Source organism: Vitis vinifera, chromosome 7, assembly GCF_030704535.1.
Source record: "Vitis vinifera cultivar Pinot Noir 40024 chromosome 7, ASM3070453v1".
NCBI lineage: Eukaryota > Viridiplantae > Streptophyta > Magnoliopsida > Vitales > Vitaceae > Vitis > Vitis vinifera.
The window spans coordinates 31,178,124-31,190,798 of NC_081811.1; the positions used below are offsets into that span (position 1 = coordinate 31,178,124).

General features: G+C 26.6%; 1 protein-coding gene across 1 annotated transcript; it reads right to left on the bottom strand.

The window, feature by feature from the left end:
- Positions 1 to 8,853: 8,853 nt before the first annotated feature.
- On the bottom strand, positions 8,854 to 10,064 carry LOC100266688 (zinc-finger homeodomain protein 3). Its single transcript, XM_002267711.4, has one exon. It carries the CDS (start codon positions 9,738 to 9,740, stop codon positions 8,988 to 8,990), a length of 753 nt encoding a protein of 250 aa, XP_002267747.1. The 5' UTR covers positions 9,741 to 10,064; the 3' UTR covers positions 8,854 to 8,987.
- Positions 10,065 to 12,675: the final 2,611 nt, after the last annotated feature.

A 12,675-nucleotide genomic window follows, 5' to 3' on the forward strand; every position in this document is an offset into this window, starting at 1 on the left:
TATATATATATATATATATATATATAATAAATGCTACTCCGTGGAGGATGTTTTCTAAAACTTGGTTTTAAAAATTGATTTTTGTTTGACGGAAAAAAATAGTCTTTTTGGTATTCTCTAAAATCAAAGGTGTTTGGCGAGCGTTCAAAAATATTTTTAAAAATTGTTTGGATAAAGAAATTTTAGTTGTTTTTAAAAATAGTTTTATTTTGTCAAAAAACTTCAAATTTAATTTATGTCATATTAATTACATTTAATTTAAGTCTATTTAAAAATAAAAATAAGTTTTATAACAATAAATAAATTTAAAAAAAGGTACTATTTTAACATTTGTTATAAAAATCTTTATAAAGGTGTCATTGATTTTTTTTTATTAAAAATAAATAGTAATTTCAAAATAATCATGGTTAATAATATTTTATTTAAAATAAATTTTAAAAGAAATCAAGTTTAATATATTTAATGTGTAAATAAGTGAGGTTTTTTTATTACATGTGCAAATTTAATATTTAATTATAGATAAAATATCTTAAACTAATTTTCATTGGGTAATTTTTTTAATTTCAAATTATTTTTAAATATTACTACATTAACTCTAAAGCATTAAGTTCACTAGATTTATAATCTATTTGCCTATAAAAAATTTGAAAAAAATATAGTTGTGTTTGCAAAAAAAATAAAAGAAAAGAAAACAATATAGTTGTATGTAAAAGAGAATCGGTAGAATCATTACTTATTCTGAACCGGTTTTGGTATAATATTTTCTAGTATTGATTGAATTTTTTAATTATTAATCTCATTAGTAAATGTAATTCATTAAGTCTTGCTTGGTTTGAAGTTTTTTCTAGTAAGAAAATTTAGACTAGTGTAATTTATGTGTAGAGGAGAAATATAGGGTCTGTTTGATTTCTATTTTCAAGAATTGTTTTATGTTATTAAAAACAAAAAACACAAAAAACTTGTTTGGGGAAGGATGTGTGTTTTTGTTTTTTGTATTTTCAAAAACCACTTTTTTGAAAACTATAAAAAAATGTTTTCATTATTTTTTCACTGTTCAAAAAATAGATTGTTTTTTGTGTTTTCTTAACTGTTTTTTGTGTTTCCATAAATAAGAGCTCTACCCAACCACCACACCCTTACCCGCAAACCATTTCTTTTTCTTTAAATTATTGAAATTAAGATATTTACACATGGTGAAATAATTTTTTTTAATTTAAATAAATAGTGCATATGAAAATTATTTATATGTTTATAATATCAAGTTAAAAGAAGAAATTAAACACTTTATTAATTAAAAAAAATATTTTAGACATGTTTTTTGTTTTACTTATTCTAAAAAAACTTTTTATTAACTCAACCAAACATGTTTTTTTTTGTTTTTGAGAACAAAAAATGTTTTTTATAATTCTGTTTCCAAACACAATTTTCTTTTTTGAAAACACAAAAAAAAATGTTCTTAAAAACTGTTTTTTATAACAGTTTTCAAAAACAATAATCAAACAGACCCATAATAGTTATTTTGGATCAGTTTTTGTCCGTCAATTTTTAATGGTAATTGTGTTATTTTCTGAGTTTTAATTTTTTTAAAAAATTAATAAATTGGTTAATAATTGAACACATTAAGTCTGGTATGATTTGAAGTTTATTTTCTAGTAAAAAATTAAGAAAATTATCATTCTACATATAAAAAATTATCATGAATCAATTTTCATTCATAGGTTTCTAGTATTAATACGTTCAATATTTGAGATTCAAATTATTTTTAAAAATTATGTTAAAGAAAAAACTAACAAATCAGAATGAGTTTTCATCTATTACTTTCTAATATTAATTGAATAGGTTTTGATTCTATGACTTTGAGCATTAATTGGACTTGTTTTTAGTTTCAAATTATTTTTAAGAAATCTTATATATATATTTGATTTAAAATTTATTTGTCTAAAAAAACTTAAAAATTTAAAATTAGAGAAAATGTTATAACATATGAGAATTTAGAAGATTGTAGAAACTTATGTAAATCGTTTCCTAACTCTATAAAGGGGAGAGAATTAATAATGAAATTATATATTTATTCTTTTTTATTCTTTTTTAGCATTCTCATTTATCCTCTTCTTATTTTTTCTTTCAATTCTTTTATTTTATAACACGTTCTTAGCATGAGACTCTAAACAATAATTTGAAATATCATTCATTTTTTTACAAGACTTTTACATCAAATATTATAAGAAGGTATAACGTAATATAACTTTCTTATATATTATCATTATCATTATGCATTGTCTTATATTATTTGATTACCTAAATTTTATTTATTTATAATCGGAAGCCATGTAAAACAAATGTTAAAATTAACTCATATAACTAGAAGTTGTATAGAAAATATTACATTTATATATAATTAGAAGCTAAATGTTAAAAGTATATAGCCAAAAGGTGTATGAAAAATATTGCATTTATGCATAGCCAGAAGTTATGTAATTATTATAATTACTCATAATCAAATGTTATGAAAAATCAAAAGCTATATAAAAATATTGTGATAGTATACATAGCTAGAAACTATATATTATTATTATTTATAACTAGTAGTTATGAATATAAGGATATTAACGATATTCATATTAGTTAGAGGCTTTAGCAAAAAATATATATATATATTGTTGGTTGGGTTCGGTCTTATTTCAACTATCTAAGTCATGACCTTAATTTTTTCAATCATACTACTCTAGTTAAAATTATTTATTTATTTTCAATTGTCATAATTTCTTTTATTAATTATCATTTATATTATTAATATAATGGATTTAAACGAGTAGAAGATTAATATCTATTGTTGGGTGAGATTTTATGATTTTATTTTTATTAAAAAAATACATATAAAACATTATTTAGGAAATTTATTTTATTGTTAATTAAATTTGTCATAGTTGTTTATATATTTTTGGGGACTACTATGTCTTCTTGCACAATTTTGTGAAATTCATACAAGCAAAACTTATATGAAAAATGTTTTATAATTCGAAATTATGCAATCCCTATTTTTACATTTTGTTATAATAAAAGGATTTATGGCATGAAAAACTATGAAAACAAACAAATAGATATCATTTACATATTTTTATAATAAAATATTAAAATTTTGTATATGATAAGGTATATAAATAATTTTTACATTTTTCATTCATTTTAATTTTTCCTTGTATTTGAACATTTATTGAGTTAGGTTGAGAGTTCCCTTCATTATGATTAAGTGAGGTTGTGTAAATAAAAAGCTTCAAATTGATGATTACTTGAAGGATTGTGTAAGAACCTATTAGAACCGAAATTAAAGTGTAAAGACTTTGGAAGTTTGGTTGAAACTTCAAGGATGATGGAACTCTCACTCCATTAGGAATTTGAGGAGAGTAGACGTAGACTAGGGGTATTGAACTACTATAAAATTTGTGTTTTCTCTCTCTAACTTTATCTATTTACATATGTTCCTTGTTTTGCTTAAAATTGTTGTGTTTGAAAAAGTTTTTCAAAAACCCAATTTACCATGTTCCCCCTCTTGGGTGTTATTCTTATTTAGATTATCCTATATATTCTTTAAAAAAATTATTGTATGACTTGTAGCCTAAAGGTATATAAATTTATATAATTTCATAATCGGAAGTTATGAAGAAATTATATGAATTTTTGGTTTTTGAATCGAATTATTGAAATTCTTAATTTGCTATAATTTAAAGTTGATCTGATTGTATCCTCATTATTATCTTTAAGCTATGGAGGTTGAAATTTCTGAAATTTGTACATTCCATGTTAGGTAAAAATAAGAAGTTTTTACCTAATGACTAGTTTATCTATACGCTTATAGGGCAGTATGACAAGTTGTACAAATTATTATTTTAATGAAACAAATTTTCCCGTCGTTGGGGAAAGGAAGTTGGTTCCAAAAGAACGATGTGAAATTTCTTGGAAATTTTTTTTATGGAAGCAAATATGATATATTGATGTCCTTAAAGGATAATTAACTAACACAATAGTAGACACACAATTGAAGTATGATTACCTAATTGAAGCAAAAAATATTGTCCTGCTAGGGCAAGTAACTAATATAACGACATTTGAATCGAAAGTATACTTGAAGTGTAATATACTTATTGACTCAAGGTTGTAATTCCTTGGATGATAAAAACACATGAAAAACTTGATATTTTCAAAGAAGCCACAAAATGATTGATTGGTCTAAAATTGAGGAATTCATAGCCTTTGAAAATGTATAGTTGAAACAGATAATCCTTGAAGAGGCATATATTGAATAAATAATCTCTAAAGTGGTATAAATTGAATTAGTAGGCCCTATACAGGTACAAATTAAATGAATGACCCTTAAAGAGGCATAAATACCTCCTTACCTAAAAGTAAAAGAGATCTCTATCAATTATGAACACAATAGGAAAAAGATGAGATCAAAATAGCATTCTCACTGACAATTCATCTTCTTTTTAAATGAACTTTAACATTATAATGAATTATGAAAATTCCAAATTATGAATTATGCAAGAATGACAATATAGGAATAATTGGCTAAAACAAAAATATGTAATACATAAAAAGTTAGATTCTTTGGTGAAATGAGGAGCATTTGGACCTATAATCCAATGCTAAGATATATTAGGTTTGTTGAATGTAAATGGACTTGAAGTCTAATGCTAGAAGATGTAAAGATTGTTGGATATCAATGGTTTATTATGCTATATAGCAAAAATTATAGCATGAACTTTTCAACGAAGATCTATTATCATCCTCATCATGATTCAATCATATGATTGACAATCCTTAAAAGATTTGATGTATACTTTATAGTGTATGTGGATCCATATATATGTTCAAATCTTTGGAGGATTTAAAATGCATGAAACAACCAAGTCCTTGAGTTATTGGCATGCTTGAAACAAATCATTTCCTAAAGGATTAATATTTGAAGTAATAATTGAAAATTTAATAATATATTCCAGATAATGTTAAGTTTTATACTTGATTAGATTTCGTCCTTGTATGGATTGAAATGGAAGTTTATAATCATTACAAAAAGTTTCTAATTGTTACAATCTTATTTGAACTCAAAAGAGTTTATAAGAGTTGTTAATTATCTAATAAAAGATCTTGGAAAACAAAAAATTTGTCTTGACTAGTAGATTGGGCGCTTTCCAAATGGAGTGTTAGTCCATTAATCAATATACATAGAAAATCTTGAAGCACTTTCATATGAAAAAATCACATCTACTAAGTTCTCTAATGTAGTTCGTTCCCTTAAAGTGAAAAGAAATATTTTTCATCCTAAAGAAAATAACAAAAAACTACTTGATCCAAAAGTACCTTTATCTTAGTATCATTAGAGTATTGATGCATATTACAAATTGTATATGACCATATATAATATTTTTTCAATGTGATTACAAGATATTGTTTTGCACCAACATCCAACTTGAAGACATTGGAATAGAGTCAAACACATGATAGAATATCTTAAAGATCAATCAAGCAACAATGATGGTCACCTCTTAAAATCACTCAAAAATGCATCCAATTCATGAAGCAAGTCATGAATGTGTATGACTAAGGTCAATGATTCAACATATTGAAAAATCACATGGATCATCCTTCATCAAAGCTAACGCTACCAAGTTACATAAAGATAATATTGCTTATATTGCACAAATTAAATAATGATTATAAAAGGAGATTGAACTAAGCTCTCTCCCAAACTTTTCTATACTCACGAGTTCTAAGAGAATAGTGAAATTGATATTCAACAAATCTAACAAATTTATTTACAAAAGTGCTACCATCAATCATATTAAAAATGTTAAGATATTATATTGGAATGCAGAAATTGAGAGATCTATTAGTTGGAGCGTTGAAGAAAATATAATCATATCTACATGGGTGGAAGAATACTGATATGGATATATCACATTCTTTTTTTTTCTTTCATTTAGGTTTTATCCAATTGGGTTTTACTAATAAGGTTTTTAACATAACAATTTTAATTGTAAAATCATTCAATGAATATCATATTCCTTTTCCCTCGCTAGAGTTTTTCGTATTGAGTTTTTTCTAGTAGGATTTTAACGAGGTATATTCTTATTATAATCCAATAGAGGAGTGCCATAAAATATGAGAACTTATTGGATTGTGGAAATTTGTGAGTGATCATCCATATTAATATAAATATCTTCCTAACTCTCAATAAAAAGGAATGACCAAATAATGAAATTATATTTTATTTTTTCTCTAAGAATTCTCACTTATTCTCTTCTTGCTCCTTTTCCTTTTCTTTTTTTTTTTTTTACAACAAAAATATCGTTTTTGAGGATTTTGGAATTGGTTAGTAAAGAGAATGAAAAGAAAATGCTCTCTTTCATTTGTTTTCTATGATTTTTTTTTAAATTCATTTCTTTATTTCTCTATGTTTTTTTACAAACAAATAAGTGAAAATAACTTTTACTTGTTTTCTATTGTTTATTTTACTTTTTTTAAATATATATATATATATTAGAGAAAAAAAAAACATTGTCCAACAAAAAATTATTTTTAAATCACATGAGGAAAATGGTTTTAAGTTTCTAAATGAATTTGATTCTATTTTACTTTTTCCATTTTTTATTAATTAGGTAAAGAGAATTTGACTATGGTCGCATATCAAAAGTAAAAGTGCCCTCCAATCAAAAGTAAGTTATAAGAAAAAAGGTCTTTTTTTTATTACGTAAATCATTTTTTTATTTTTTTATTTTAAGTTTTTTACATTTTCGTTCGACAATCTAAACTAGACATACATCCCTTAAGGGCTAAATTTCGAATCTCCATTTTGGATTTTGATTAAATAATTTAGATTTAATCGTATCCTTTCATGATAATTATTTTTCTTTGTCCAAATACTTTTTATGATCCTCTATTTCACATGACGCCCTGTTCTTGGAAAAAAATTGGGAAGCTCCCATCTAAAATTCATATTAAATGCCAAACAAACAAATGGTGTAACTTCAATCTGAATCCAACATTAAAAGGTGGGTTTAGACAATTGTTTTTAATAATAAGGTGGGTAGGTGTAATCTAAACCTGATTTAATTTTTCGTTTAACTTGATCAAAGTTTAGAAAACAAAGACAAATTTAGCCCAAATTAATCATAAACCGACCCAATTAAATGGCATAAACATGTGATGAAGCTAGAATCGCTTTATCATTAGCAAAAAATCATATTTAGTAACAAAAATTATGTTTTCTATTTTTATTTTTAAGAATAGAAAACTTAAAAATAAAAAACATGGTGTTTTTAGATAACATCTTTTAATTGTTTTATATTGTTTTCATTTGTTTTCTAAAAGTTATTTTAAGAAATAATTATACAAACATGTAGAATGATTAAAAATAAAATACTATATATAAAAATTATGTTTAAAACATATTTAAAAATATTAAAACAAGTTAAAAATATTTTAGGTTTTTAATCAGACTTTTGTTTTATAAAAATCATAAAATAGTTTTCAAAAACTATTTTTTCATAATTATTTTAAAAAACAATTACCAAACAGACCTTTAGTTATTCTTGAAAATAAAAAATAGTTTTCTAATTAAGAAAACACTTGAAAATATAAAGTAGTTTTCTAATTTAGAAAACACATTTGATGGTTTCAAAATTTGTTTTGAAATAAAGTTATGTTTTAGGACAAATTCAAGATATTTTTATTTATTTTTTGTAGAGTTGTTCTTGAACCATGAAAAACTACTTTTTAAAAACCATTCTCCAAAATTATATTTTGAGAATTGTTTTTAAAAAAAACATGTCCATCAATGTTGGGTTAGTTAAAATTTGAAATCTAAGGTAGAAGACAAAGTAGTATAATTAGTATGGTTAGGTTAGAGTGATGATAATGAAAGGTGTAATGCATGCCTTGAATAATCAATACTTTTGGATTATTCAAAACATGAAATCATGAATCATATGTGAACCACTTTATACCATAAAGAAAAATGGAAAATCAAGATTAGCGGCGCAGCAAATCCCACCACCCCACCATTTTTCATAATAAAATCCCTTATTGGGCATCCCAAGCTTAACCCTAATTACATTCTTTGTTTCTTCAATAATAATTTACTCATTCATCTACCCTTTCTTTTAGCACATGCATCCCACCCTCAATGCTTTCTTTTATTCACCAACTATTTATTACTAAGATTTTGGCTCCAATTACATCTCACAAAGTTTGCTAAGAAAAATAGTAGCAAAGAATTTGAAAATAAAAAAATAAATTTAATTTTTTTTATATATTTTTTGCATTTATTTATCTTCCCCATTTGTATGTCCACCATGAATTTGAAAATATTTAAATTTTTAAATATATTTTTATAGTTGGTTTTGGTAAAGCTTGTAGAGAATGTATTTTTTCTTTTTTTAAATGAAGTTCTCAATAACGCAATATAAAGACTCTTTATTTTATTGAAATTTCAATATAAATTTTTTGTGCTTTTTTGGTAAATCAAACAAAAGAATGTAGATTCTTTTAGAATTTTTTTTTTTCCTTAATACTTTTTGTGTTCAAAGCAAATTTCAATATTATACAGAAGGTAACATTGTTTGTAGGAGGGGATGAGTATTTAAAAAAAAATGTTAACAAAATAAAAATAAAAGTAAAATTCTTTTTCTGTTTTGAAAAATAGAGAAATGAAATTTAGGCAAAGAAAAATAAGTTAAAAGCTCTTACTTGCTCTAATATTTTAGCAAAATTAAAAAGAAAAATAGTAAAACAGAACTTTCTTCACTGCATGAACTGATAATAGATGGAAAACAAGGCAATCCAACTCTCTAAACTACATTAATTTAAGTCACATTACTCAGAAATTGGAAAATTTAATGGGGAAAAAATACAATTAAAAAAAGAAAAAAGAAAGAAAAAAGAAGGGAGAGAGAAGTAGATTACAGGGGAGAGAGAGAGAGAATGGTTCAATCTGTGGAGGGGTTTTTCCTGGCCAAGTTTTTGTTGTTGTGCATCCACACCTTGAGGACTCTCCTCTTGATTCCAATCTCTTGGCAGAACTGCTGCACTAGCGATTCCTCCTGCTTTTGTATCCTCCAACCAGCCCTCTCTGCAAAGCTCAACATCTTCTCCTTCTGCTCTTGGGTGAACTTGGTTCTGAACCTCTTCTTTACTTGCTGATCACTACTTGGCTTTGGCCCACCACGTCCAATCTCTTCTTGCTCATCAGACTCTGATGGGATTGATCCCATTATCATGTGTTGAGGGGCTGCTGCTCTTGAGGAAACCAGTGTTCCTGTGGGATATTCTATGGACTTTGTCCCCATAATTGGCTTATTGTGATGGCCTAAAATGAGTTTTCTTTCAGTATTGTTGAGGGGTTGAAGATGGCCGAAGGTGTAGGAAAACTCCCCTTCTGTCTCTTTCCGGTGAAAGTTTCTGTGGCAGCTACAGGCTGAGCATTTGAGGGCTTCAAGGGTGCCCTCTTCCCCACTTGCCATGAACTCACCACACCCATCTCTTGCATTCCCGCCCATGCTTGCTGCATGGTTCTTTTGGCATTCTCTGTACCTCACTGCTGCTTTCTTGTAGGTCTGGTGCATGCCCCCTTTGAATGGAGGGGAAGGAGATGGGGATTCATCATCATGCCCGTTTCCTCTTGTGTGGGTACTGCTGGTTTTTGGGACTTGTACTTCCACTTGTTGCCTTGAAATGCTCATCTTTCTCCAATGATCGATTTTGTGTGATCTAAACAGCTGAAGACAGCCAGCAGAGAATGAACTCTCACTTCCTTCTCTTCCCCTATCCCTTCTTCTAAAGACACTTCAACTGAGCAGATTATCTTCTTGTCAAAAGACAAGAACCCAAGAAATGAAATCCATCGAAGTTATAGCATCATGTAAGAGAGAGGCCAGGGAAGAGGGTTCAAGCGACTAGAGTTTTAATGGTGAAATTTACAAGCAGTTAAAGCGGCTAACAGGAGCCTATGGCATTAGTGCGCCTGTATGTGAACATAGAAACAGAGGGAGAGAGATCACAGAGAGACAAAGAATGCAGAAAAGTTTTAAAAGAGAGATAAAAATTGTGGGGTAGGAGAGAAGGAGCTAATAATAGTAGAGGCAAAGCAGTAAATGATATATAGTGATGACAGTAATTGCAATAGCAGAGAGAGCTCTAAATTCTATCAATGAGCTGAGGATGATGGACGCATCCCGCATGGAATCACTCCCCAAACCCCTTACCAATGACTTATCTCAACCCAATTCCACAGTTTTCCTTTTCTCCCAAAACATTACAAACACTATTGTTTTGGTAGGGTTGCAGCAATCCCACACTGCCTAGCTAGTAACTCTAAAAACAGATTCAGAGTGACTATTAATGTAGATACCAATTGATATTAAGATGATATGGTCAAAACCCAATTCCATACTTCGAAGCCAATTTTTTTTTGGGTTAATTGAATGGAGAGAGTGCAGGTTGAGATGAAAGGAGAGAGCTGAGGGTAGGATAGGGTAGGGTAGGTTCTGAAATATGAGCTTAAATGTGGGTTGTCATAGACAACTGCAGTGTACACTACTATCTGTTTAAAGGCTACTTAATTTCACTTACAGTTGAGCAGTACATTGTTGAAGGATTGAAACCAATTCTTGAATGGAATTAACTATATGTGGAGACCTCAATTTCCTTTATTACTCTGAAAGTTAACCAACCACTTTCACCACAAAATGCTTTTACAAGAAGAGCAGAATGAAAGATTTGGCATCCACCCCTGACTCTTAGAAAAATGTGCTTTGATCCCATTTTGAATATTGTGATGAATATTGCCATGAAAAATGAAATTCACTAAAGCTACTTTGATCTACATCTATGAGATTCTAGTTTCTTGAAGTCCAAAAAGAAATGGTAAATTTTAAAAATGACTAAAATATTTTTAATTTCATCCCAATTTCGTCTTAAACACCTAAACTATATTCAATTGTTAAACAAGTCATTTTTTTATGTATATTTTTCACCATAAATTCAACAATATAACAAGTATATGTGTTAGCATGGGTTTTATATGACATATTTGATATTTGATAAATGAGTGGATTCATATCGTTCACAATTTACTTGATTGATCAAGGTAAATACCCTCCTACTCGAGATGGATTTCCTATTATCGAAAATAAAAGTTAAAAAATTAACAAAGTTGATGGATCAAGCCTTAATTAGAAAATACTAAACCCACCAAATTTGACCAAACCCAAACCACTATCATTCAAATGCATTGCTTTATTTGTTGGTCTCTAACTTAAATTAGTACAATGATGGATGATTAGTAAGTTAAATGAATGATTATATGAGAGGAGATTAAAATAATGGAAAGCAGAGCATAGGACAATCAAAACGTATATGCTTAGGGTTCATAAATTAAGGAATGTAGATGTTGCTTTGAAGGCAGGAAATAGACAAAAGTTAGCTTTGAGGGTGCTCTTCCTCTTCTTTAATGCCTCTCTTTGCCTATTTTCTATTCTCCTAACGGTGTCACCTAGTAAAAAAAGTCATTCATGTGCACACCTTCATCAAAAGCAAATTGCATCTTTGGCTTTGCTTTTACAACTTCCAAGCAAGGGTGTCTTTCATACATTTGTTGATTTCAAAATGAGTCATATTTTATGATTTACCCTTGATAATTATCTTTACCTTTTAATTACGTATGCATATGAAATAGATCTTATTTATGTATTTATTGTTCATTTTGGGATTAAGTCTAGAATGACTATAATACAAGTACGATATCTTGATCGCGTTTAATGAGATTACATGATATCATAGACATTTTTTCAGATCATTTCTAATACTATTTATACATTTATACTATTTAAAATCACTTGATTTTAAAATATATATATATATATATATATATATATAAATATAACAATTAATTAATCATGTATAAAAAAAAAAAGGAATCATATAAATAAATATTTGTACATCAGGATAAATATTAAATTATAAGAATAAGCAAAATAAGTGAAAAGAGACTTTTATGAATTTATTTGTTAGGTTAATTAAAAAAAAATTATTATTTCAAACTTCGTGATGTAATTTTAGGAAATTTTGAAAGAATTTATTTTCATTAAAAAAAAAAAAAAGACAATTTTGGATTAATGTTTTCAACTTAAAAACAACAAATCATTTGATTTGACTAGAAAGTCATCTTTACTCATTACTGTTAAGATAATTTATTGAACACAAATATATATAAAAAAATGATTTTATTTATTCCAAAAATAATTTTTATCTACTCTTTGCAAAAGAAAGAATGAATTTTTGTAATTTTATCCACAAAGGTATTTCAATTTAATTATTTTTTTTATTTAAGAAAAATGATTTATATGAATTATTTAGAAAATAATTTTTGTTATAAACTTATCTAAAATAAAAATAAAAATCAATTAAATTTTGTTCATAAGAAAATTGATTTTTATAGAAAATAGGACTCTCACAATTATTTACTTACATATTAAAAATCAAGTTAATTTGATTAGTAAAAAAGATTTAGAATGGGAAAATGAATTTTACAAAATTATTTACAGTACTTCAATCCCTTTTATATTTACCAAAAAAACTATTTATTATCTTATTTTATTAAAAAAAAAATTCATCTTT

Coding starts and splice junctions, on each gene's coding strand:
- LOC100266688 (XM_002267711.4), bottom strand. CDS start 9,740: ATGAGCATTTCAAGGCAACAAGTGGAAGTACAAGTCCCAAAAACCAGC.